We start from the raw sequence: 27,422 nt of genomic DNA on the forward strand, positions 1-27,422 counted from the left end.
TCAACAATTCCTTATCATGAATCTTCTGAATTTTCGACCTCTTCTCTTAGTCATGTTTTCGATATCTGTTTTATAGAGAAACAGCTAAAACCCTAAATCCCAAAATCAAATGCAACAATTCTTTTACTGAAGAAAAGGTATACCCCTGCTACTGTGTCTTAATTTAACAATTTGCTTTTTCTTTTTCTTTGTTTAATCTATATTGTGATTTTATTTCTTCTCTTTTTGGGTAATTTATAATTGTTCTTGCCAATGCTATTCAGGTTTAAATTGAGATAGTTATGTCATCGGAGGGAAGAAATGAGGCCATTGATGGGTCCTTGGAATATGAAGATGATGAAATAATAGATTCTCTGACCACTGTACCAGAGCCACAACATGGACCTTTACCTCAAGCCAATCACATTGATGATGGTGTTCTTTATGAAGGAAAGGTATTTAACAGTGATGATGAGGCTTACAATTTTTACTGTTTGTTTGCGCGAAAAAATGGTTTTTCAATTAGACGTCATCATGTTTACAAATCTATTAAGAATCAGTCGGATGATAATCCATTAGGTGTTTATAAAAGAGAGTTTGTTTGTCATCGTGCTGGTACTATTAGCGTAGACAAAGATAATGAAGTGGAAGGTAAAAGGAAACGGAAGTCGTCAAGATGTAATTGTGGTGCTAAATTGTTGGTGAATATAACAACAATTAACTCTGAGAAAAAATGGGTGGTGAAATATTTTAATAATAATCATAACCATGAGTTATTAGATGATAAAGAGGTTAAATTTCTTCCTGCTTATCGAAGTATTCCAACTATTGATCAAGATCGTATTCTTTTGTTGTCAAAAGCTGGTTGTTCTGTTAGTTTGATAATTAGAGTGCTTGAGTTAGAGAAAAACATAGATGCCGGAAATCTTCCATTTTTGGATAAAGACATTAGAAATTTCATTCAATCTCAAAGTGGTATTGGTAAAGAATTTGATGCTTCAAATGTTCTCAAATTATGTAAAAGTCTTAAAGATGCAGATAATGCATTTGAGTATGAATTTTCAATCGATGAAAATAACAAATTGGAGCATATTATTTGGGCATTTGGTGATTCAATTCGAGCATATGAAGCCTTCGGAGATGTGATTGTTTTTGATACCACTTATCGAATAAATCGTTACGAAATGCCGCTTGGAATTTTGGTTGGGGTCGATAATCATGGCAATTCCATTTTCTTTGGTTGTGTTCTATTGAAAAATGAGAAGATTCCTTCCTTTACATGGGCTATAAAGGTATATTTCTATTTATTTGAGGTTATCATTTCTCAATAAATTTGAGTTTTTAGTAAGTTATTTTACATTTTTTGTATTTTCAGACTTTTCTTAGTTTTGTTAAAGGAAAATATCCACAAACAATTCTTACAGATCAAGATCTTGCAATGAAAGAAGCTATTTCAATGGAATTACCAAACACAAAACATGCATTTTGCATATGGCATATCCTGGCAAAGTTACCAACTTGGTTTTCTCTTCCATTAGGGTCGAGATACGATGATTTTAAAGATGAGTTTTATCGATTATACCATTTAGAATGTGAAGATGATTTTGAGAGGGAATGGAAATTGATGGTTGAACATTTTTGTCTTAGCAAGGATAACCATATTGACCTGCTCTATTCGCTTCGTCAATTTTGGGCACTAGCTTATTTGAAGGACTTCTTTTTTGCTGGAATGACTACAACTGGACGTTCAGAATCTATAAATTCATATATAAAAAGATTCTTGGGAGCCAATACAAGTCTGACTGATTTCATAAATCAAGTAAGAAATTAATTGAGTTAATTGATTTTTCTCTAGTAAGATGCATATAATTATTAGTTTTAATTTACTAATAATTAATATATTGTTGTGCAGGTTGGGGTTGCTGTTAACATTAGAAATCAAGCTGGAGAAGAAGCAAGAATGCGCCAAAAGTACCATAATCCTCGTATTAGAACGTGTTTTCCTATTGAGGAACATGCCGCATCTATTCTTACACCTTATGCCTTTAAGTTGATTCAACATGAGATTGAGTTGTCTACAAAATATGCGGCAACTGAAACTAATAATAGTGTATTCATTGTGCGACATCATACCAAAAGTGACGGAGGCCGCTTTGTAAGTTGGATACAAGAAAATGAATCAATCCATTGTTCTTGCAAGGAATTTGAATTTACTGGGATATTATGTAGACATGCTTTTCGGGTGCTTGTGATGAAAAATTATTTTACCCTCCCTTCCAAGTATCTTCCTCTTCGTTGGAGACAAGAAAGTTCATTGATTCCAAAATCTAGTCACATGATTAACAACAATGGTGGCTCGCTTGTTAAGTTTAGGTCCTTAATTCAAAGTCTAGAAATTGAATCGTTGAAGACAAAATTACGAGAACAAGCTGCAACTAGAGAGTTAGAGAAAGCCATTCAAGTGATTAAAGCCATGCCTGAAATTGAAGAAAAGTTGGTGGGTGTTGATTCTACGGTTCCAGATAATGATGAGTTGAATGTTGAAAATCCTTTACCTTCAAAAACAAAAGGTCGACCAAAAGGATCAAGGCTAAAAGGAGGAGTTGAAATTGCAAAGAAACCTCGTCATTGTCATGTTCCAAATTGTGGTGGAACTGATCATGACTCGAGGAATTGTCCAAATAAAAAGAAAAATATTGAAGCATTACCTTCTCAATCTCCTAATAAGTAAGTTTTTTTTTATTTGAGGTATTTATTTTTGAAGTACACAATCTTATTGAATGTTTATATTGAAAATTTGAATTTTTTTTCCTGGTTCTTTGTTAGGAGGATGAAGGGTTGGAGAAAATCATCTTAATAGTGAGATATGTTGTTGCTGCTGCTGTTGTTTGTTGTTGCTACTGCTGCTGCTGGTGTTGTACTTACTGTTGCCGTTTGTTGTTGCTGCAATGGCTGTTTGTATTTTTTTATTTTTTTTTGGGGGGGCTCTTCTTGCTGCTGCTGCTGTTGGTGATTGTGGATTTATGTTTTGGCTTGTTGTTTAAGTGTTTTGACACTATGTAAGACCTGATTGTTTCACAACATTGAATTATGGTACTGTTATTATTAGTTTGATATTGAGAATTGATAGCAGAAGATTATTCTATCATTGAGAATTGAAACATGTCACTAATTAATCTTGTTAGTTTTAACGGAAAAAACCTACATGTACAACCCTTTTGGTATGGTGGATGCCTTGGGTTTTGGTGGGCTTGGCATGTATGTCCGGAGTTGTTTTTCCTGCATTTTTTAGCAGGTTTTTCTGCTGTCCAGCAGCTGCTATTGTGCAGTTTAGCTGCCAGCAAGCTTTCATGTGTTTGCAAAAATATTGCAGTAATGATACAAATGTTGAATCTTTTTTGCAAAAATCAAATGCAAACGGTGAAGCCATCAATAGTTAACTGAAACTAATAAATTATAATACAAAAGAAACTGATATAGCAATGTGTTGGCATCAATAGTTAAACTCTATTCTCATTAATAAAAACTACGGGCATAAGGTATGCCAAATTACATGCATCATTTCGATAGCTAATGTAACATACATCATCAATACAAACAATAGGTGCCGCATATAGACGGAACACCAAATACAAACAATACAAACACCTGAAACCATAAAACTCCAAACCAAAAGTTACCCACAACCAAAATTAATTTTGATGCTATTTTATACTAAGGGTTTAATAAGGTAGCCGAAACCAAAAACAACAATAGCCTTGTTAAATCCTCCAAACCCAGCCGAGCATAAAATTTCTTCAACACCAGCTCCCAGTACTCACAATAGGATTATAGCACAAACATCAGCACACTAGAGAAAAGAAAACCCAGGATACTGTGTAATAGTCAGCCTTGGTTAATAACAGCCACCAAGTCTTGCAAAATCCACACATCTCAGAATGACACTAATGCTACTTCCTCACAACACAAACATTCTTGCGGAACACATGTATACAATTTCCAACCATGACAGTAATAATAACTCAATATAGCTCTTCTTTTCCATTTTCTTTGTTGATATGTAGCACCCGAAATTAATCAAAATTCAACAAAAAAATCATTTGTAGAACCACTATTGCTTCTAAAATTCAGAATTGTTACCAAAATTCACAATTCCTTTTGCAGAGTCCAAAGTAGGAAACAAGTTTTCAATGGGACGACGCAACTGAGATGAGAGATACAATGGGATGATAAAGCCGAAATTGGAAACTGAAATCCCAAATCAAAATAATAATCATGACTAATTTATGTGTTTTTGGGATTTAGGGTTTTAGCTGTTTCTCTATAAAACAGATATCGAAAACATGACTAAGAGAAGAGGTCGAAAATTCAGAAGATTCATGATAAGGAATTGTTGATGAATAGATGGAGATTTGGTGAGAGAAGGACAAAGAGGGATAAAAAATTGGAAGAGGGAGAACGACGGACATTAGAAGAAAAATTAGAAAGAAAGAAAGAAAGAAAGAACAGCTAATTACCGTTTTACCCTTCCGTTTTAATTTCCTGAAAAACAAAAACTTGGGCATTTGTGTCCAAGTGAAAAGGTGCAGGTTGCTAAAATAGACCTTCATGAAAATGAGTGGGTCTATTGTAGCAAACCCCTATATATATATATATATATATATATATATATATATATATATATATATATATATATATATATTACAACCAAGTTTAAAAGAGAGAAAAAAAAACTCATACCCACGAACGACCGGTTAAACGTTCCGAAAAATATCACGGTACACAACATTAGTGGTCTCAGTACACACGAGATTTTCTTCATCCAGTATAAGCATTTTCAATCCCATTTTGAAAGTGATTCTCGACACAGCGACATACAACTGTCCATGAGTAAAAACCGGTTCGGAAAGATAGATTTCAAGACTGACCCTGACTTTTATTTATTGTCATTGCAAAACACAAAACCAACGGGAAGTGTCTCGTAGTTAATTTGAAAGGAAGTTTAGGATCACTTGGAAATAAGTTCATTCTTGGAATAATTACTTTTTCACCATCATTTTTTTTGGTAATAACAGTTGCATCGATAAAGTTCTTCCAAATATTGTCTACAATCAACCTAGTCCAATTGCACAATCCAGTTTCTTGATCAATGTTCCTCATCAACATAACTGGACATCCAACTTTAAATCTCAACTTGTGGTTTGAAATATCGGAAAACTTGATATTGTTTAAGAATTTGTGGGTAAACCATTCACTTTGTATCTCACTACTCTCGTCTGATTCGCAAACAAAATCAAAATTGATATACTCATTTTCGTCTCATGGAACCAATGATAGGAGGAATTTGTTTACGTGCTCAACTGTGTTCAGTGTGGGAGCAAGTATCCCCCTCTCTTGAAAAAAAAAATCCGAGATCTTCATGTTTTTCAAAAAATCCGGATATACAAAATCAACCCGAGAACGCAACGGATCAGAGGAATCTTTTATCAGCAACTCATCAGGAATGAGTACGTTAATTTCTCCACTCTCATTAGCAGATCGTATTCCATCTCCAATTGAAAGCATCAAATCAACAAACTTTCTTATCTCATCTTGCTCGGCACGAACGGTTGAAGCACGTAAAGACATATTTGTTGTAAGTGTGCGAACCTTACAGTGACGCCACAACTTTGATGAGTTGATGGATGAAGCAAGTATGTCTTGTCTGCATCCTTTTCTTATCACTGGCAAAATTTGTCTGAAATCACCGCCTGAAACCACATAAACACCCCCAAAAGGTTTGTCTGTAATATCGACACAATCATAAGACATTATATCGCTCATGGTTCAGTCAAATGCCTCAAAACTATAACGATGGATTATTGGTGCCTCATCCCATATTATTAATGTTGAACATAACAAAATTGTCGCTCTCTTTACCGAATCCATAATTTGACGCTTTGTACCTCATTATTCTCGTCTGTTTGCAAACCGAATCATAACTAATATATTCCTTTTCGTCTCTTGGAACCAATGATAGAATGAATTCGTTTACGTGCTCAACTACGTCCATTGTGGGATAAAGTATCCCCTGCTCTTGGAAAAAATCCAAGATCTTTATGTTTTGCAAAAAATCCGGATATACAAAAAAAAATCAAGGGGCTGAAAAAAATCTTAATATTTATGGAGAACATTTACATAATTAACCATTTTAAACAAGTGTGTATTTTTTCATTTTGACTAAAAAAATCCACTTGAAATTTAGTAGATTGCACTAAATTTTTATTATTCAATAAAATGTTTCCTAAATATACAAAAATAACCTTCTGCTTAAAATTTATTTGAATAATAACAAGTGAGTATTGTTGAGGCAAAATCCCTAATTAATTTTAAAGATAATAAACCAATATGATTAGAGAATTAATGGACTTTGATTAATTCCTTGGTATTTAACTTGTGCTCTTGAGTGTTTTACTAAGATAGGAACAAGGTTTAAATCATACCAAAAATCAAGAAATCAAAGGACATTTGAATTCATGATCTAACATTGAGGTCAGAAAGTTAGATCAGAATGTTGCTCGAAGATCAGAATGTTCAAGCAGAGATCAGAAGGTTGTTCTTATGCAAGCCAAGAATCTCAAGAACTTTGATCAAGATCATGCAAGGCACATGTGACATGGATATATGTCCAGGAAAGTACATTTGCATAGATCAATCAAGCAATAAAGGCATATACAAGGATTATGTCAAAAAGGATATTCAATGTTCATTTAAGACTATGAACATTGATGTACTAGGAATATTCCACAAGGGAATATCATCCTAGATGTTAATTAATATCACTGCTCTTCATTGTTGTTTCACTATTAGGATTTGATTACATCAGATGGTAGTCTTACAAATCATCCTAAGTGAAACAGATGGAACATTCTGATGGTCAGAATGTTCAGCTCAGCACATGCTTACTTTATGAACAGTACAGTAGGTGAAAAGCAAAAAGCAAAAGTAAAGCAAATCTGTCTTGATCAACAAGAGATAGACACGTATGGGAGTTGGTCCAGTACAAGGACCACACAATCCCTCAAAGCATGGACATGAAGATGCAGAATCCCACTAGATCTTTCCTGCACCGGTCCCAAGGAAAATCTGGGAAAGTAACTTTCTGATGTATGTGGAAAAGCTCATACTTTGGTTATTGCCCAGAAACTCATATGAAAAGCATATGACACGCCCAGAAATTCATGTGTTTATTCATACATGATGAACCCAGATGAAGATCATCATGAACACAACAACATTCTGATGTTCATCAGTGATCAGAATGTTTGCTCATAATTTCAAGTAAAAGCTTGTGGGACCCAGGACACGTGGCATAACACCATTGGACACCCTACAACGGCTATATGAGCCCAAAGACTCTATAAATAGAGATCATTGCCTTAGCAAAACTTGCACCATTGTAAAGCATACAAGAAAACAATATGACTTTGTTTGAAGCTCTTGCAATTGAAATTAATCAATCTCTAAGGCTTTTGTTTCCTTAGTGCACATCAATACTCCTTGTTATCTCTCTCTCTCTCTCTCTCTCTCTCTCTCTCTCTCTCTCTCTCTCTCTTAAAGATAACTTCTTCTTCCTCCTCTGTTTGATTCACAAACATTCAACCTCCATACAAATTGCAACAAAGTCTCATCTAGCTTTAGGGGTACTAAAGTGTTAGTTTGAGCGAAGGTTGCAAAAGTCTAAGTGGTTAACTTAGCAAGAAGGTGCAAGCCTGCTGAGGCTTAGAGAATACAGAATTGTAATTGTTCTGGTGAACAAAGATTGTAAGGTGCAGGACTTGAAAGGTTATCTCAAGCATCATAGTGGAAACTCTCACAAGATTGTGAGGAGTGGACTAGCCCACGTTGGGTGAACTACTATAATTCTCTGTGTGTTCTTTCCTCTTTCTTTATACTCTTTAATTACAGTATACACAACACACACTTACACATTTACTTTCTTAAACAGTTTCTTTGTTTATGAACTTCAGAACGTTGTGAAGTCATAAAGTTAACTTAACTATTCCAAGTAAACAACTTGAGAATCACTTTTAAGTTTCAGGATAATTTTTAAAGGGTCACAATTCAAATCCCTCTTCCTTATGACTATTTTATCTACTTCAAGTATTTCTATCCAAATAGAAATGTGAACACTTGCTAACTTAGACTTTAATGTTTTTAGACCAACCTAAAAATATTAAACTCTCAATTTAAAATAAAGGACAATTTACACACTTTAGTAAATTGCACTCAACTTTTATTTTTCAATAAAACATTCCAAAAATTGTTTTCAAATTTACAAAAATAATCTTCTGTTTAAACTTTTGTTTAAACAGTAATAAGAGGATATTTTTATCCAAATAAAACTTAATATGACAGCTTATAACACTCGATGCCTTGCTTTTTTTCTTTTTCTTTTTCTTTTGAGGGTTTTGGTTTAGTCTCTCCTCTTTTACGTAATTTTTTTTTTTTAATAAAATTTCGGCGTGAGTAGTAGAGGATATAAGAGTTTCTTTGAGGTGTCAATTATATTGGAACATCTAAGTTTCACCTTAATGTTTCAACATTCTCTTGGTTGATATATATATATATTCTTTTTATAAAACTGAAATTCGCCGGTCTTTTAAAATTCTGTAGTTTTGTTTTACCAAAAAAAAAATTGAGTAGTTTGGTCACCTAATCTTTTTCTTGTTTTTTTGACACATGGGACCTAAACTTCAAATCATCAAATCCAAACGTTCTTGTGCATAAGGGTAGTCAGCAGTAAAAAAAAACGCTACATGTGTTGAAGAGTAGATGAAAAACACCCTACCAATATTCCATTTATGGTCATAAATATCAAATAATGTAACGGATACATTGATTGTTCTATATAAACAAACTAGCACCCTTCGATTTTGCCATCTCATACCCAAATTATCACAATTAACTCTTCCTCCAAAAGTTATGGCACCATCATCATCACCAACCACTCCCATTAGCAAGGGTCGAGTCCTAATTGTTGGAGCAACTGGTTTCATGGGAAAATTTGTAACTGAGGCAAGTATTTCCACAGCACATCCAACCTATTTGTTGATCCGGCCAGGACCTCTCATATCTTCTAAGGCTGCCACTATTAAAACGTTCCAAGAGAAAGGTGCCATTGTCATTTATGTAAGTTACAATATAAACTTTTTGTAGGGTATCTAATTATTATTATTTTTACTTTTGAGTGATAATGTTTTTCAATTCTATGCTAACACGATTCTTTATTATATGACTTTAAAAATGTTTCCTTTATATTCATTTTCTGAGAATGGGAGAGGTTCTAGTTTTAATCCTACAAAATTTGTTAAAAAGTTTAAGTGAGAAAATTGTTAAAAATGAAGAACTTAAAATACAACATTATTTGTTACATATTTGATTTTATTTTAAAAAATAACCATGAAACTAGATAAAATATTATACAATTCTTTCTTACGTTTTTTTTTTACCATGCACTTCTCTTTACAATGTCTTTTTCTCTCCCTCAATCAACCCTAGCTTCATTTATGTTAATAAAACTTATGTCAGAGTTTTATTTATGGGAAGTGCTATTTCACGAGAGAAAATTTACCTCGAATGTATCCCGAATGCAAGTTTCAGGGATAACCTAGTTTAAGGGTCGTGAAGAATTCGGGAAGTTTGTTGTCGCAGTAACAAGCATTTCCCTTTATTTATTCATCAGTCACACTCCTTAATATTTCCGTATTCATCATTTTTCTTTGCTTGATTTATATAAAAAAAATGTGTATGCAATTTTCCCCCACATTTAGGTCCATTTTTATTTAGTCAGATCCAAGTAAAATTAGGTGTTTTCACACATAATAAGTGTATGTTTGCATGCGTACGTAACACCAAAAAAAAAATTGTATGTTTGCATTCACGATGGAATATTTCATTACCATGCAACTTTGGAGCTTAATCTTTTCACATGTACATGGCAGGGTGTGGTAAATAATAAGGAGTTCGTGGAGATGATTTTGAAAAAGTATGAAATAGATACAGTCATTTCTGCAATAGGGGCTGAAAGCTTGCTGGACCAGCTTACTTTGGTGGAAGCCATGAAATCTATCAAGACTATTAAGGTATAGCTTCTCTATTCAAATGTATACTTTAAATAATCTCGAGTTCCATTTTTTGTAATAAAACAAATTGTTTATAAAGAATAGCTTCACTTTTTCAAAAAAGAAAAAACAAGAACCACTAAAAAAATCAAAAAGAAGAAAAATTTAAACCAAAATGACAGTTTTAGAGTCTAGAGCCATAAATTAATAATTACTCTTGCTACCGTTTTTTGCAGTTCTTTGTGGTACTAGTAGTTACTTTATATTAATAAGTTTCAATTAATGGTATAGTATCTTTAAGTTGAATTTGTAGGGTACTTTCACTTCTATAGAGCAATCAATATTAGAAAAGAGTCCATCTAATATATACCTAAAAAACGTAGTACAAATGTGTGCCTCACCATTTTAAATAAAAAGGTTCTCCACCAATTTTTCCCATTTTTGTGTTTTTTTTTTGGAAGGACCATTTCTGTTTTTATTAAATCCGGATTTAAATATTAAATATTTAAAATAATGTTTAAGGTTCAAAATTCTTAAATCCGGATGTGACAGTGATTAGTGAACCCAAAATACCTTGGTGCAGTGTTTAACAATAGCAATGATACACGAGCACCTATTTTTTTTTACACTTTTGTGATACATGGTTAATCACCTATAAAACATATTGTTAATTCAATTGAGTAGATGATTAATTCAATATACGACATAAAATTATGGTTAATTCAACTACATGAACTAACCATAATTTTAAAAGTGAATTAAACTATCGGTCTATCAAAATCCAACATAGTTAATTATATTTGTGCACGTGATTAACTAGGTGTTACGGGTATATAAAAAAGTGGGTGTTCGTGAAATATTTTTTATTTAAAAAAAAAAAATCATGTGTAATGGTTCAAGATTTAATTAATACACATTGTTAGTGTAAAAAAATTACCACAATCAATTTATCATGATCGTTAGATCATAATATTAATCATGTTGACTTTAATCACGATCCTAAAGTCATATATATACTTGGTTGTGATTCGTTGAAAGTGTAAAATCATTTACGTTTACGACGTACTAGTCTTACAATTAAACACATGGTATGAATATAAATATTTATGCAAGACAAAGGGCACCTTTGCCGTGTGATTCATATATGTTGTCTTAGGATTGCATTAAATACATGTTATAATGAATGTAATATGTTGCAGAGGTTTTTGCCTTCAGAATTTGGTCACGATGTGGACAGAGCAGATCCTGTGGAGCCAGGCCTTGCAATGTACAAACAGAAACGTTTGGTTAGACGTGTGATTGAGGAATCAGGTGTACCATACACCTACATCTGCTGCAACTCCATTGCATCTTGGCCATACTATGACAATTGTCATCCATCACAGCTTCCTCCACCGTTGGATCAATTGCACATCTATGGTCATGGCAATGTCAAAGGTACAACCACACTAAGTACGTGTCTGATATCACAGTGGTTTTGCCAGAATCACGTTGAGCCGATGTGATTGTGGCAAAGTCACTGACTTAGTCACTGGGATACTGAACATGTACTATTCTTAGTCACTGTGATACTGAACATGTACCGATTCTTTGTCACACATCAATCATAATAATATCATATTAGTATTAATTTAACATATAGAATGTGATTGATTGTGCAGCGTACTTTGTTGATGGCTATGATATTGGCAAGTTCACAATGAAGGTTGTTGATGATGAAAGAACAATCAACAAAAGTGTTCATTTTCGACCCTCTACCAACTGTTACAGCATGAATGAGCTTGCTTCTTTGTGGGAAAATAAAATTGCTCGAAAAATTCCTAGAGCAATCGTCTCTGAAGACGATCTTCTAGGAATAGCCGCAGGTTCCATCCTACTCTTAATATTTTTTTATATTCTAAAGTGACAAATAAAACGAATCAATAAAATATTTCATAACAAATTTTGATACAATGTTTGTTCATTTCTCTAAGAGTTTGGCTAATTGGAAGTGAACGAGTATTAATTTTGATTTTTGACTATATGTTAATGCAGAAAATTGTATACCAGAAAGTGTTGTGGCATCAATCACCCATGATATATTCATCAATGGATGTCAAGTTAACTTCAAGATAGATGGAATTCATGATGTTGAGATAAGCACTCTATATCCTGGTGAATCATTCAGGAGCTTGGAGGATTGCTTTGAGAGCTTTGTTGCCATGGCGGCCGACAAGATTCATAAAGGAGAAAATGGAGTTACCGGTGGCACGAAGGCTTTAGTAGAACCAGTGCCAATCACAGCTTCCTGTTGAAGAGTTTCACCTCAAAAACCGTCCTAGGTTATTCTTTATTGAGGTGGATATTTTTTGAGTCATGAGGCATCATGTTATTTCCAAGTCTGTTTCATCATTTCACGCGTTCTATTATTAATGTATCCTAAGTATAAATAATTGTTATCTATGTACGTTCTGGGTTGCAACAAATTATTGTTATTCTGTGTTGAGATAAAAGTCTTCATGTAGTTGTGTTATTTTTTTTTCTCCATATTTTGTTTTCTCATAATGATTTATGTGGAGCACTTTTTGGGGGTGACAGAACACAACTACATCACCACTAAACTAGGAACGTGGGATAACAACAACTGCTTTCTCCTAAAGTGTAGGTACTACTTATTGACTAAAATAAAAAACTGAAATAATAGAGAATAAAGATAAATCAGCCACGTAATGCAGTCCAAAAGCAATAATTAACACTCCTCCTTGCTTTAGAAATTGAGACCAATAGAGAAGGTCAAGTTAGTCAAAACCCTTACAATAATAGTGTCTATGTCAACTTTTTGTGTCAAGATATATTTTCTCTCTATGAAATACATTAGAAATTAGAGCTTCTTTCCTCAGCTGCACGATTCTACAAAAACCATACATTTGACTTGAAGTTTACATCCAGAGAGCAAAGAAACTGTATTTTTCTCCAAAAAGTATACTTCCTGAGGGTAATAAAAAAAAATGGTGTTCATTTACACAAGTATGATTTTGATGAGTTTGAGGGATGACAAAAATAAGTTACCCTAGAAACAAGTACTAGCTTGTTGAAAATGAGAAGTCACTAGTGCTGCTTAAATAAACCAACTAAACGTGACCTACTAATTACTACGTTTTACTATATTAGATAAAAATAAGTCACAAGCTAGTTGATAAACTATACAAGCCAATTTATAAACCTGCCTCCACCATCATGGTACTGCTGCCAAGCGCCAATATCAACATGCTTGCCAACCATCACGCACCCATGAACTCGTCTAGAAACGGCCATTAGCTCACCGTCATTGCTCTTGTCAGCGCAAGTTTTCTTTTCAACTCTTTCCTAGCTTGTTCATGGATACCTCATAATTTTCAAGTTTTTTGTAATGATATGCTTTGGAATTTTTAGTGTGGTACTTGCTGTCGAGTGCAATATCATGAATCAATGTCGAAATCAAACAGCATTAAGTGACTGATTGATACTTCAGAGTCAACTTAGTAGCTGCAACCTCAACCAAACATTCAACAAAGTTTCCTTTGACTATCATAGGTATTTATTTTAGTATTTAATACTCACTCACTACAAACATGCACATTTTAACTGCGCATGGTAGCATTCCTAGTTCGTATAGACTTCAACAAACATCTTGCGTTATATAGATAACAAAATTCAAAATGACTGCACCAAAAACGAGCTTTCAATATTGCAGCTATGCACATTTTAAGGAAGGTGGGGTTTAACTTGCAATGAATGTTTAAAATTATGTACAACTTCAGAAGTTCATCATATCTATGAGCAGATACATTAATCACACTTGGTGCTTGCCTCATCTAAAACCACAAGCCATTGTGAGATAATATGTATATATTTTACAGTGAACTCAGTCTACACATCATATATAGGCATCCGTTCTTCGATTGTCCCACGGCAGATAGGGCACTTCTTGCATTTTTCGCAGCAAGTGCTGTTAAACACATCAGAAGTCAACCAAAGGCAACAAAAAAAAAAATCAATTACTTTAAGCATAAGTCCCTGAGATATGTATCAGTGCAGTGACACAGGTATTAGACTGAGCTATTATTACCTGCAAAGAACGTGATGCTTGCAGGGAAGGAGGACCACATTAATCTGCTCTTCAAAGCAAACTCTACATAATATCTTCTCCTGATATATTTAGCGATCAATTTAAAGCGTGTTAGATCCTGATGCAGTTAACAGTCACTCAAGCACAAACATTGAACAGAAATGCCCTTCTAACTAACAAGAATGCTACTCGTGGATGAATTCAGAAACCATTTTAACTGCTAAGAATTGCAAAGTTAAATCAAGAATGCTACTCCTATGATGTGGTTTATTTACTTCTATAATTTTGTAACTTCTTTTAAATGATATGCAATCAAGGTCAAGAATGTTACATTTTGAAGTCTTTCATATTCTTCCTGGCTGTATTTTGTAACTTCTGTCTGCTCACCAAGTGCAGCTTGAAGTCTCCAAATCTGCGAGTTATAAAAGAGCCGGTTATTGAAATGCATTATGTATGAAAAAGATTAAACATGCTCGTATACTCAGTTTAACTTATTCTTACTATTAAGTAAGAAAAAACATGGTAGCTACATATTTTAATATAAGGAAGGAAATAGTGTCTTCACCTCCTCAACAAGTTCCCCTCTAGGCATTTTCTTCACTGTATCGGGGGAGAAAGTATTATACCTAAATAGTAAATCAAATCACATATCATCATAGAGAAGTGTGAATAACACTATAAACCATTCAAAATAACGCAAAACTTATTGCAAGCAATTATCACCATTCACCATTATACTAAAAATGGTATAATGTAACAGAGAGTACTGACCCAGAACTTCCAGCGCAAAAAAGTCTGGCTTCTTCCTCTCTACTTCCTTCGTCTATTGACCACCAACCTAGCAACCTGCCAAGAGGAGGAGTGCAGCCACCGACAAATTCTTCATGTTAGTTCAACAACGTTTTAAGATTTTCTAGGCTCAGTAGAAAATCCATACCTACAGATAAATTTGTTTTTCTACTAATAAATCTAAACTGATACCTTGATCCATGATTGAAAAACCCAAAGCAGTCACGGGATTTTGATGATATAGATGAGTAGCTTCTAGGAATATCTCCATTATAGAGTAAAAGAATAATCTTCTCTATTAATCTATATGCAGCAAATAATACTCCAGCTCCTTGCAACAGAAGAAGGGGAGAAAAAATTACCCAAATCGGTATATCTTTTGCGCCCGATGGTGTTCCCTGAAGTTTAAACAACAAAAAATGAGGAAAGAAAACCAAAGAATGAGGAAACCTACAAAGTGCAAGAGCAACACTGACATGGTTATTGTTAGCATGTATACCTCTAAATGCATAAAAAGTAGTATTTGGAAAGCTATGAATGGAATTTTCATAATATGCCCGCCTATGTCCTGCAGACTGCAAAACACATTTTGCTGCTCATCTTCTTCGGTAGAAATAACTATGCCTTCTCTACTCCATTCTAGATATCTTACAGTATTTGACGACGAACATGGTTCTGTAATGTGACCGTTTCCATGAATTGTAGGATTGTGCCACTTCGTACAAACGAGAAACGCAAAGCATTGTGCAATGCTGCAAAAGGATAAAATGAGTTTATGATGGAAAAAGTACAAGATTAATATGAAATGCTTAAAACAGTCTACCAAGAGATATTGATTATACCCATAGTTAATAAACAAGTCCCACCAGCCTAGGGCAGCAACATCACCTGCAGGTAATTGAGAAATTATTAGTAACAAATCACATTTAAACAGCGAGTTCTGCAATGAATCATATCAAAGTAACGGTGCTGTCTCACATGACGTATAACCATCAGAATATGATAAAAACAATGACGGTTATGATTGAAATTTAATTTTAATTAGGTAGTTTTCTACTGTTTGTTTATTTTTATTGAACAATAAATGTCGGCGGTGTATCCTTTTTGATGAGATAGCTAAACCAATGTGATCAAAGTTTACTTTTAATATACACTTGCAAGTAGAAACCCCAAATTTTAAACAGATAACCATGTACTGAATCAAGTCTTGCAAATTGCAATCCCATCTTTTTGCAATCATTATTAGAAGGCTGACCCCAATCAAAATCTAAGTTTCATATGTTATTTATTAAATAAATACAAAGTTGTCAAGGCCAAAGAATAGTGTATTACAAAAAAAGCTAATATCTGTATATCTAAAACAAAGTTTTATACATCTTATCAAAATGTTGTGAAAAACTAACCAACTGCGCACTCAATTAGGATGCAGAGAGGTCAAGGAAAGGTAGGCAATGTAGTCTATGACATTACATTTCAAGAGTAAGTTAATTACACAGTCAACAATTGTTTCAGAGAGGAAATTAAAACTTACCGCATATCTTTAGAAGGGTGAACACTGTGGCAGCAACAAAGAAGACCATGGATATCGAAATCCAGAAGTGCTGAAAAACAATCATGCAATTCAAATTTAGTAATGAGCTTTGGGAAAATAGAAAAGCAAGATGGCATAACCGACGGATTAAAAGACTTAAAAATTTGTCTTAGTAAGTATTGAATAACAAGGTAATGCTAATAATTAAGATGTCGACAAATGGTATAACAGGAATATTGCCAAAAACCAAAATAGTGCAAAAGAAGGATAAAACAAAGAGAACTAAGGATGTTTGAATTGAAAGAACATATTTGTTTTTATTTTCTGTTTTACATTGATAATTTAAAAAATGTTATTGTGTTTTACTTTATTTCTTGTTTCTAATGTGTACAGGAAAGGTGAAAACAATAAAATACTATTTCACATTGTCATTTACGAATTTTTTAAAACAAGAACCAAAGTTAAAATAAGATGACATTTGATAATTATTAGTAAAATCATAAAATCAATACAGAAAGCATTTTTTTCTAAACCAAACAGGCCTTTAAACTCTAATCACTAATGTATTCCAACAAAGATTAAGTATTGTCTAGACTATACCCGTCAAAGCTTTTAAATTATGAATACTTCTCAATCTTATTGCTTTTTGTAGAAATCACAGTCTAAATTCACCAGGGATTTGAACAAAAAATGCTGAAAAGTAACCTATCAAAACCGATTTTATAAATTGCTAAATAGACGTCAGATAGGGCATCAGGTTCCTATTTCGGGAGTATCAGTAAGGTGCCTTTATTCAATTTCAGAGCATATCACTGATCAATTAATTAATCAACTAATGAACGATATCTTACAGGAAGAGTTTCCCATACTGCTTCATCCGTCATATTTTCCTCATCTCCAGGCATCAAAGCCCTACACATCCTATAAAGATACATTTTTTGTCAATAAAGCACCAGTTTGATAGAAGAGTATATAATAGTATTGAACCTTGCAGCTTTATAATTGATTAATTTAACATTGAGTCTAACCATGTGCAACCATACAATTAACTATTACAGGCTTATAAGTTATGACGCTTTTCAACAATCAAAATGATTTTCTGAAAATACAAGTTATTTTGTAAATTGTTACATAATGTTGAATGATTGTGGTGAATCTATTGCCAATTTTTTAAGACAGTTCCAACATATATTACAAGATGGGGGACTATTGATGAGTTGAAAGATAAGTGCCAGCTCCATATGAAAGTTTATCATAGAATTTGAGATCAGGGTGAAATTCAATCTCCAACTACCTAAACCTTATAAGCACTACTCATGTCATATTTCTAAGCGATGTATGACTAAACTCCCACCCTCACTCGGATCCGTATTGCCTGCTGCAGGATAAACGTGCAACGATCTCAGCCGTTAATTTGAGATTGAACGGCTTAAATTACAAAGTAACAAAATCAGTTTTAAATTTTAACAATATCGTCGACGGCCAACATTAAAAACTGTGCAATGCTGTTACAGCACCAAATCCATTTCCCCCTCACTCGATGAAGGAGATGAAGGCTGCAATGAGGGTAGCCCTCCAAAGTTGCCACAATTAAGGCGTCTAGGGACAGACCACAGTTTGGGCGGATTTGAAACATATAGAATATAAAGCTTTTTTTTTTTTTTGGTGGTGGCCGGGGTTTGAACTCCAGACCTTGCATATATTATGCATTGTCCATACCAACTGAGCTAAGCTCACGAGGACATAGAATATAAAGCTTGGTAAGCTATAAATGGAACCAGACAAATACCTGATGTTGTCAATCAAAATCGCCAATTCGAAAGCTATGAGAGGTATGAAGACAATCTTTAAATTCACCACTGCATCATTAAAACAATCAATGAATTATATAAAAGTACCACAATTCAACTTCATGTGAAGAGACGGTGATCAATAATATCCATGATAGTTGTGCCATAAGATATGTTACTTACCATAACTACTTCCAAGATGTATACATAGAAGAAGCTCAAATGCCACCAGTAATGGTGTAGCTATGACTGAATGACAAGGAGCCCACTGCACGTGAACAAAATAGTTTTACATCGGTAACAAAAACCTTCTACAGGACAAAAAAACTGTCCACGAAACAGAAGACAATTTGAAGTGTGTCTTACTTGGCGCCCATGAGGCATCGAAGGAGCAGGCAAGGAAAACCTGCCTCTTGCTATCACAACATGAAAAAGCCAAAGAGGAAAAAAGACAGTCCTGCCAAAAAGAAAGATATGTATGATATAATGAACTTTGAAAGGGAAGAGTCTGTTAGATAGCGTAATCTATTTCTTCTCGCTAATCCACAATCTGAGATTCACTACCCAACACCCCACCTATCGATATTTTAAGACATGATTTGAACCAGTAGCCCCTAATTTAAATGGAACAGTCAAAGGTTTATGTCTGGTTTACTGCAACATAATATACACAGCAGGACATCAACATGAATTCGATGCCCACACCCATACTGATGCATCTCATACATCTCAATTATCCAGTAGTAGTTTTTTTTATTGAAAAAAAAAGTCCCAGATACTTCTCTGGTACCTCTTCCATACGATTTACTCTTACCTACGGCTGCTCACTATATCCGGATAAGTAGTCCATCCCTAACGGATCCAAATCCGGTTATAAAAACACATATTAGAATCTTACAATCTAAACACAAAATGACACCCAAATATGGCACAGCACAGGTCAGCAACTCTTACCAACTAGACACATTCTCAACAAGATACGACACGACATTGATCTGCATTAGTGATATTTAACTTTTTATCATTTTAACTATGTGTGTCCTTACTTCACATGCATCCCCAGAAAGGTGAAAAGAAAAAAAAAAATTGCTGCTCATTCCATATTGCCTAGCACACCAAAATGGAGTCCCTCTTCACCAGCCAGGGGCTGTGATCGCACACTGCAGTGGCAATTTTCCTTTGGCTTATGCGTCGGGTGCTGCTGAGTTGCCGCTGTATTTTGTGCAACTGCTTCATTGCTAAGGTTGCCACATTTTCTACATTCCAGTGTCTTATGTTGCTGCCCAGGCTCCTTTCTAGCTCAACTCTTTTGCCCATCGGTGAAGTTACTCCAGTTGCAGAGCTACTGACTTGCATAGCTGATGCCTGATGCTTATTATGTACACTATATTCACTATTGTTACAGCTTGATAACTTGATACTAATTCAGCTTAAATGCACATTATATTTCACAATTCCCATTCCCTAATCAAACAAATCCTCTCCACTAGAACACAAATTGACACACAAAAACTCAGTGTCACAAAGAGTAAAGCAGTCACCAAGAACTCACACTTACACAATTCGTATTCCAAACAAAAATTAATTTAACAAAGGAACAATGAATATATCAATGCAACAAACCACACATCATGCAATTGAATGGGTTAAAACACGCAGCATCATTATCTTCAAAATTAAAATAAAAATAAAAATTAGAGCCTTGGCACATGCATTGAAAGGGGGAAACAGAATTGAAACCAAAAATCATCAACAACACAAAAACTCACAATTTCAGGATAAAACTAGGTATGAATATGATCATTCAAAAGGTAAAATTTTGCTGTGACCCTTTAATCCGTTTCTAGATTTTTGATCAAGGGTTGGTAAAAAAAGGGAAGGAGAGAGAGAGAAAAAAAAAAACTTACCACCATGAGAAAAGGAAGAAACGGTCAAGCTTAAGAACAAGAAGAAGAGAAAAGGAAAAGAGAAAAGCATGAGCTAACATAGCTTGAAGGGACTTGAATACCCTTCTCCAACTCATTACTCTTCTTCGAACCAGCATTTTTGTGTTGCCGCAAAAACCAAGAAATCGCAGAGACTGAAGAGAGAGAAAGGTTGGTGGATGAGAGAGACAGAAACACGCGAATCTACGTTGAAGAGGATGATGAAATATCCTCGGAGGTTGCGAAGAAGATCAAAGAAGAGTGTGCGTGACTTTGGAACAGACACAAACAAACACAACTATTGCTTTTATTTTTCTCTTTCCTTTTGTCTTCTGTTTTACGCCAAACCAATCTCTTTTTTATTTCTCTCTGCGTTTCTAGTTCTGCAAAAGGAAAAATATTGTTGGACCAAAATACCATTGTGTATTATATTTTCAAACTTTATCTTTTCGTGTAAATGGTGGGACCATAGGTATCTGATACGATATTTATTCAGAGCATTAAATATATTTTTAATTTCGATAAATATATCAATTTTTTATTGTAATGTTTTCAAAAAAAAATTGTGCTTATAGGTTCTATAAAATTTTGATGGCTTTAATACATGTCTTGTCCCTTAACTTATTTTTAGATTTTAATTTGATCTTCTAATTTTGAACTGTCTTAATTTTGTGCCCTAATTATACCTCCGTTTACCCAAGTGGTCATTTCTGTTAGTATTTTTCAAAAAACGTTAACTTTGTCCATGTAGCTAACATGAACAAAGTTAACATTCTTTTTTACAAAAACTAACATAAATGACCAGTTGGATAAACAGAGGTATACTTAGGGAACTAAATTGAGATAATTTAAAGTTAGGGGACCAAATTAAAATTCAGAAATAAGTTAAGGGACCAAAACATGTGATAAGCCTAAAATTTTTATTCATCACTTTTGGTTACTAGTATTTTTTAAATCAACTCATATGTAGCATATGTATTTTTTAATGTAATTGTGCTAAAATGTGTAAAATATTGTAAACATTTAATGGTGGTAGGTTGACAATTTAAAATAATTTTGCACATACAATCAATCAAGACATTTAGAATAGTCACATCAATTAATATTTTAAATTTACGTACAATTTAAAATGTTTTGATTGGTCAGTATGCAAAGTTGTTTTGGACTATCAACCCACCACCATTAAACTCTTAACAAAATTAAAATTTTCTAACATTTTGTGTATTTAGAATATTGTCCCCATTTCTGAAAAAAATAAAAAATGAATATAGTATAGTTATGTTGGACCTACTGCTTATTTTAAAATCTATTATCACAAAGCAAAGAAAGTAAATGAGAACGACATTTTTCGCAATTTCTCAATTTTGCCTTTCTGTGTATATATTATGGATAGGGTATTATAAATTTTTATTAAGAAAACAAGATAAGGTATTATATTTTTCTTGTTAATCTTTATGTTCCTAGAAAATATGATTCAAAACAGCACAGAAAATACACTTGGCAAAATGTAATTGGTTGAGCTAAAGAGACATGTGGCTCGTGATTGTGCATATATAGGGAAAGTATGATCACTAAGTGTTATGAAGAAAAAAGATGAAAGCCTCTACTACTTCCTCTCTTTGGCATTCTTGGGAATGATTTCTTCTTCTTAGTCTCTACTTTCCCTTTGACAAATTGTTCTCAATATCCATCCTTGTATTTTCGATCAATTGTTCTTTGTACTCTTCATTTGTACTAATGAAAATTGTTTGAGATTCATTATTTTGCTTGTACTAAATTTTGGTCATTACATAGGCATGGCATCCGAACCCGTCCCTGCTCAGACCCGCACGCCCTCGCCCCGTATTTAACGGGAAAAAGCCGATTTAACTGGGTGTGGATGCGGGGAAAACTTGTTGCTTTAGTATGGGGGTGGGGATCAGGGGGTGGTCAAACCCGCCCCAGCTCCTTTGTTTTAAATTACTTTTTACTCTTACATTTGATAATCATATTACTCTTGTACACTTCTTTGTTTTAATAATCTTGCAACTAAGTAAGATTGTTTTTACTGTGACAATATGATCCTTAGAAGATGTTCTCAGCATTAATGATTTAAGAAGCTTTTGTTATTAGATCTTTTTTCTTATTGTGAAAAAAAAAATTACTATAGTTGCGGGTGGGGGTTGGGTCGTGGCTGGGAAAGTCGTCCCCGCTGGGGGCAGTTTGGGTGTGAATTTTCTATCCCCGATGGGTTTGGGGACGGGGGCGGGTATGCTAAAACTCATCCCCGACCCGCCTAGTTGCTATGTCTATTAGTAATTTTGAGTTTGATCACAAAATAAGTAAAATCTGATTAAGAATTGTTTCACCTAATAATTGAACCCATAATTTAATATACAAACATTTTATTCTTATTACATTTTCGCACATTTTAATTCTTATTCTTATTTTTATACCTGCATTTTAAAATCTAAAGGCATTTGCAACCATCATCAGCCGCCCTGTCAAACATTTAATGGGTCGAGGTAAATTGTGAGAAAATGATCCTCTTAAATAATTATTTTTAAATTTGAAAATATTTCAATAATATACAAAAGAAATAAATTATTTCATTTAATATAATACACCTTAATTCATCATAACAGTTTTACAAAGTATTAAAAAACTTCTATTTTGTTTCAAATAAAAAACTTCTATTTTCTCAAAAAGTCATATGAAGCGGTTTCTTCTAGCATTTTGAGATGCAAAATAATTTATAACCACATTAACAATCAATGTTCTCAAGCATACCCTTTTCAATTGACAAAGTGGCAACAAAGTTACCACTCGGTTCAATCTATCTTATGGCATTGATGATCTCAATTAGGTTTTAATCAACTAGTTTTAAAAAACTTCTTTCGTGGATGCTACGATCACAAACACTATCAGCAAAACTCTATAAGCAATTGTTATACTCAGATAACAATTTGCAAAAAATTTGTTCATAAGTATCAAAATGAAGAATTTCTTGTTCATAATCATCACCAAAATTTTCAATACTATATGCATTTGGCACATCATTAGAATACTTGAATGATCAACAATTTCTTCATTTATCATTTTCATGATCCATGTTTTTGTTTGGTTTATCCAAATTTTCATAAGTATCTACCTTTTGTGCGTCTTTCTCGTGGCGGGAACATTACAACAAGGAAAGATCCGTCCGACCTACCCAAGGCTCAAGGGCGAGCTTTATTTAAGAGACAATGGGGATCCCTTATCAACTTATACATCGTCCATCAAAGAAATCCTCATATTGACCGTGGAAGTTGAACTCATAATATTATTGAATTCATGACTATAATTATATTTACATGAAAAAGTTATGTTTTAGTACAAACATAGTATAATCGTAGTCCAGGAGGGATTAATCACTCATGTTTGAGGGGGATTGTTAGGTTCAAGTGCAAGTGGTTTAGTTATACATCGACTATGGATGAGTTAAATATTGGATGTGTAATAACATCTTAAGACATTAAATAGAGATGTGGCGTCTCTCTTTTGTGGTATTGGAGTATTGACTTGTTACTTCTGGTGCTCCCCGGACACCCCAACAAGTAGAGGTGTCAAATGGGTTGGCCCGGCCCGGGCCCAAGAGGCCCGACTACATAAATGGGTCAGCCCGACCCGACTCAATTATAATTGGGCCGCTATTCTAGAGTCGGCCCGACCTGTGTGGGCCATGGGCCAGCCCGGCCCTACCCGTTTATTTTTTACTTTTAAAATTTATTCACTTTTTTTATATATTTTTTATATATTAGTCACTCACCACTATTTTTTTCCTAAAATATGATTGGATGAACATAAAAGTGTACGTAATTTTTACATTAACATTGAATATTAATGAAACTCTATATTATTCATTCAATTAAATCAAATTAATAGTTTATAAACTTTAAAATTTTAAAACTTTAAGCTAAATTCATTCATTTTTATTAAGTTTATTTATTTAAATAATTTTTTATTTATAAATTTTAAAATAGTTGATAATTTTTTTAAAAAATATACTTTTTTTTAACAAAAAATCAAATTATATAGTAATAATAGGCCGGCCCAAAGCCCGGCCCAAATTTTGTATGAGCAAGATGGGCTTGAGCCAAAAAAGCCCGAGTGTGTTTTTGGGCTAATTTTTTAGGCCGGACCCGGCCCAAAAATATGGGCTTTTGGGCCGGCCCGACCCATTTTTTACAGCTCTACCAACAAGTGATAACAAAACTCTAGTTCAGCTTGATGGCACAACAGAAACGTGATCCTAGTGTTCTTGATAAAGTATAGGATGTGGAAGACTCACATTTGAAAAGAAAATTATTGTATTCAAGTGTGAGTGGTTCGTCTTACATCATTTATTAATGAGTTAAATGTTGAATATATAAGAGACGTCACTCATATACCTACTATCTTAAAATTTTAGACGAAATTGTGGTGTCTCTTCCTTATGATCTTAGAACATCGATCCTAGTTGCTCGTGACGCTCCCCAAATTTTGACAACATATGTATGCTGCATGCGTCAACAATGGCACTCATAGTTGCCACACACTCTCCCTCATTCCCCCACTTGTTGGATCTGACACACCACACCACAATGAAGCTATGCTAATAAGTTCTAAATCTTTGTTTTATTTTTTAAAACAAAATTGTTTGAATGTAATTATTTTTCGTGTTAAATGCATAATTTTGTTGATTTTGTTCGAGTTTTGAATTCAATTTTTTGTGTTGAAATGCAAATCTTGTTGGTAGTGTATTTTTCTTCTTGCTCTCTATCTTTGGATTCATGATAGTTTTTCTCTCTCTTTTTTGTTTTTTGGTCAAGGTTTTTCTCTCTCTCTCTCTCTTTCGATGGGTTCGGTATAATGAACCAAATTATAAGTGTTCATTAACGGAGGAGGTAATAATATTCTAACACAGACTAAAAACTACACTAAATTATTATAAAACTAACTTATTCATTCATACTTTTATAACTATTGCATTCATCAATTCCCTACTTATATAAACTAAAATTGGTATATTCTCTAACAAACTAAACTCTGATTCATCACATTTGATCTATATTGATTCTTTTAAAAAACATGATTCATTATCCAACACTTTATTTAATACTCACTCTCTTATTGAATAAAACTTATGTGAATTTCACATTTTAAAAATAGGTTTCCTATAAAATGGTAAGACATATACAAGTTTAAATCAATAAAACGATGGGTGTTAAAAAAATAATCTTCATAACATTCCTCAATATTCAATACAACTTGGACATATATTCTTTTAGATTGAGCTGCATTGGGTCTTGGGTGCCGTTTGTTGATAAAATAAAATAAAATTTATAAATTTATGGATTATCATCTTATTTAAGTTATGTGAAGAGAAAATTAGAAAAGATAAGAGCCATTTCATCTAAATGTGAAACCCATTATTATAAGTTATGCCACCCATAGGAGATGTTGTTATTATTGACGTTTGATTCCAATTTCATATTTTATTAATATTTATTTATATTATCTTCAATTGGCCTTAATTAAAGTTGAAATTGATTTCTTTTCTTATTCTTTCTTTGTTGCTTCAAAGTCAGCCATGCTATTTTAATCGTAAAACATGGCGAAATGGATTTACACGAGCTGTTGGTTGATGAATATATATAGCTTGTTAGTTATTGTTCAACATTCAACCTCAAATAACTATAGAAGTCCTTATCAACAAATTTTTCTATGCAAGTTATTATAAAATACTATAAACTAAATGGTCGAGCTTAAATAGTTGATGAATTTCATCATATAATCAATTATCCGAATGAACTTGCTTTCAATTTTTTAATAGAATAATTTTCGGTCAGATTTTATTTTGTATCTTTTTAAACTCCAAATTACTAATATCTCATGCTCCATGAATGGAGAGTTAAAAGAATTGTATATTATTATTATTATTATTATTATTATTATTATAAAAACATTTTATATATGATTGAAACGGAACGAAGTATGAATGATTGGTTCAAATAATCCAAATTATTTGAATAACCTTGCATGTCCTTTCTTTAAAAAAAAAACCGTGGATGTCCTTGTCACGTGCTTCTCACCTATTCGGTATGTCCTCTCTTCTATTTCCCAGTGCTTAAGATTGTCAATTAATGAATTTTCAACAAAGAGATATAAAAAATAAGCACTTCAATGATAAGAACCAAATCAATGATTTGATGAGTTTTAAGATTCCTTTCAAACTGATTAAATGAAAACATTTGTTTTATTTTTTAGGAACTAAAATAAAAATTCACTATAATTTTAGGGTCAAAAATTTATTTAACCCAAAAAATAAAAAGATTAATATGATAGTACGATCAAAAGATATGTATTATCTATTTGCAAAATCTAAATTTAATTCTGTATAAAAAATTCTTTTTAACATTACGTAAGCAAAAGTCTTTTATATATAGTTATTTCTAAAATATCACTAGCTAGAGATAAGTTCAACTTTTAGCTTTTTAAAGTAATAATTAGATATAAATTTGAAAAATAATAATAAATGAACAAAGTAATTTGAAATAAGACTTTTTTTAGGGGAGTAATTTGAGATAAGAATTATATAGTTACTTAAAGACAATATTTTTCTCTCTGAAAAAACATATATATAGGTAATGCTCCAAGAAACCATAAAAACAGCAAATAAATTATTTGTGTTTCTAATCCCTTCAACTATGAAGTTTACAACGTCATTATTTCTCAAACACACCATCTACACTAATGTTGGTTTTTATAAACTTATAATACATAAATAAATTCTTTATTTTTACCAGAACATAAATAATTTCATATATGGTACAAATAATAATAAATACAAATAATGCTTGCTATCATTGAAAATAAAGAAGTCTTTAACATTTCCTTGTTATAAAATATGTACCGTGAATCCCCGTGAGCTTAGCTCAGTTGGTAGGGATATTGCATATTATATGTAGGGGCCGGGGTTCGAACCCTGGACATTCCACTTCTCCACAATTTAACTGTGTGAGCTCTACCACTAGGTTACTTGACTAAAAAAAAAAAAATGTACTGTGAAGTTTTTCTTTTTAGTTGCACAATTATTAGGAAGTAAATTAAGATTAAATAGGAAAACCTAAAAGAACTTGTCATCGGCCTATTAGCTCAATTGGTTAGAGTGTGGTGCTAATAAGGTCAAGGTCGCAGGTTCGAGACCTGCATGGGCCA

The 27,422-nt window shown here is 33.2% G+C and overlaps 3 protein-coding genes and 1 non-coding gene across 4 annotated transcripts; 3 read left to right on the forward strand and 1 right to left on the reverse strand.

Moving 5' to 3' along the window:
* Positions 1-235: 235 nt before the first annotated feature.
* On the forward strand, positions 236-3,102 carry LOC112422504 (protein FAR1-RELATED SEQUENCE 11). The gene is made up of 4 exons (XM_024785480.2): positions 236-1,271; positions 1,355-1,798; positions 1,892-2,706; positions 2,806-3,102. Exons 1-4 carry the CDS (start codon positions 282-284, stop codon positions 2,834-2,836), a joined length of 2,280 nt encoding a protein of 759 aa, XP_024641248.2. The 5' UTR covers positions 236-281; the 3' UTR covers positions 2,837-3,102.
* Positions 3,103-8,905: 5,803 nt separating this feature from the next.
* Positions 8,906-12,581, forward strand: LOC11406967 (leucoanthocyanidin reductase). Its single transcript, XM_003591782.3, has 5 exons — positions 8,906-9,150; positions 9,963-10,103; positions 11,282-11,519; positions 11,744-11,947; positions 12,117-12,581. The coding sequence occupies exons 1-5, from the start codon at positions 8,944-8,946 to the stop codon at positions 12,374-12,376; spliced, it is 1,050 nt and encodes a 349-aa protein (XP_003591830.1). The 5' UTR covers positions 8,906-8,943; the 3' UTR covers positions 12,377-12,581.
* Positions 12,582-13,764: 1,183 nt separating this feature from the next.
* Positions 13,765-20,591, reverse strand: LOC11418389 (uncharacterized). The gene is made up of 14 exons (XM_003591783.4): positions 20,187-20,591; positions 18,646-18,736; positions 18,463-18,547; positions 18,279-18,348; positions 17,341-17,410; positions 16,490-16,559; positions 15,801-15,846; positions 15,458-15,710; positions 15,151-15,356; positions 14,941-15,015; positions 14,735-14,795; positions 14,501-14,581; positions 14,170-14,249; positions 13,765-14,049 (listed from the first exon to the last, which is right to left on the reverse strand). Exons 1-14 carry the CDS (start codon positions 20,321-20,323, stop codon positions 13,971-13,973), a joined length of 1,404 nt encoding a protein of 467 aa, XP_003591831.2. The 5' UTR covers positions 20,324-20,591; the 3' UTR covers positions 13,765-13,970.
* A 6,757-nt stretch (positions 20,592-27,348) lies between these two features.
* TRNAI-AAU (transfer RNA isoleucine (anticodon AAU)) lies at positions 27,349-27,422 on the forward strand. Its single transcript has one exon. It is a non-coding gene; the product is annotated as a tRNA-Ile (tRNA).

This window comes from Medicago truncatula, chromosome 1, assembly GCF_003473485.1.
Source record: "Medicago truncatula cultivar Jemalong A17 chromosome 1, MtrunA17r5.0-ANR, whole genome shotgun sequence".
In the NCBI taxonomy this organism is placed as follows: domain Eukaryota; kingdom Viridiplantae; phylum Streptophyta; class Magnoliopsida; order Fabales; family Fabaceae; genus Medicago; species Medicago truncatula.

Bases quoted from the DNA above. Each gene is read 5' to 3' on its own strand.
- LOC11418389 (XM_003591783.4), bottom strand. From the start codon at position 20,323: ATGCTGGTTCGAAGAAGAGTAATGAGTTGGAGAAGGGTATTCAAGTCC. The intron at 17,411-18,278 runs GTATTTGTCTGG...GTATCTTTATAG, and splicing joins ATTTTGATTGACAACATCAG to GATGTGTAGGGCTTTGATGC. The intron at 14,796-14,940 runs GTCAGTACTCTC...TTTACTATTTAG, and splicing joins TTTTGCGCTGGAAGTTCTGG to GTATAATACTTTCTCCCCCG.
- LOC112422504 (XM_024785480.2), top strand. From the start codon at position 282: ATGTCATCGGAGGGAAGAAATGAGGCCATTGATGGGTCCTTGGAATAT. The intron at 1,799-1,891 runs GTAAGAAATTAA...ATTGTTGTGCAG, and splicing joins TGACTGATTTCATAAATCAA to GTTGGGGTTGCTGTTAACAT. The intron at 2,707-2,805 runs GTAAGTTTTTTT...GTTCTTTGTTAG, and splicing joins CCTTCTCAATCTCCTAATAA to GAGGATGAAGGGTTGGAGAA.
- LOC11406967 (XM_003591782.3), top strand. From the start codon at position 8,944: ATGGCACCATCATCATCACCAACCACTCCCATTAGCAAGGGTCGAGTC. The intron at 9,151-9,962 runs GTAAGTTACAAT...TGTACATGGCAG, and splicing joins AAGGTGCCATTGTCATTTAT to GGTGTGGTAAATAATAAGGA. The intron at 10,104-11,281 runs GTATAGCTTCTC...AATATGTTGCAG, and splicing joins AATCTATCAAGACTATTAAG to AGGTTTTTGCCTTCAGAATT.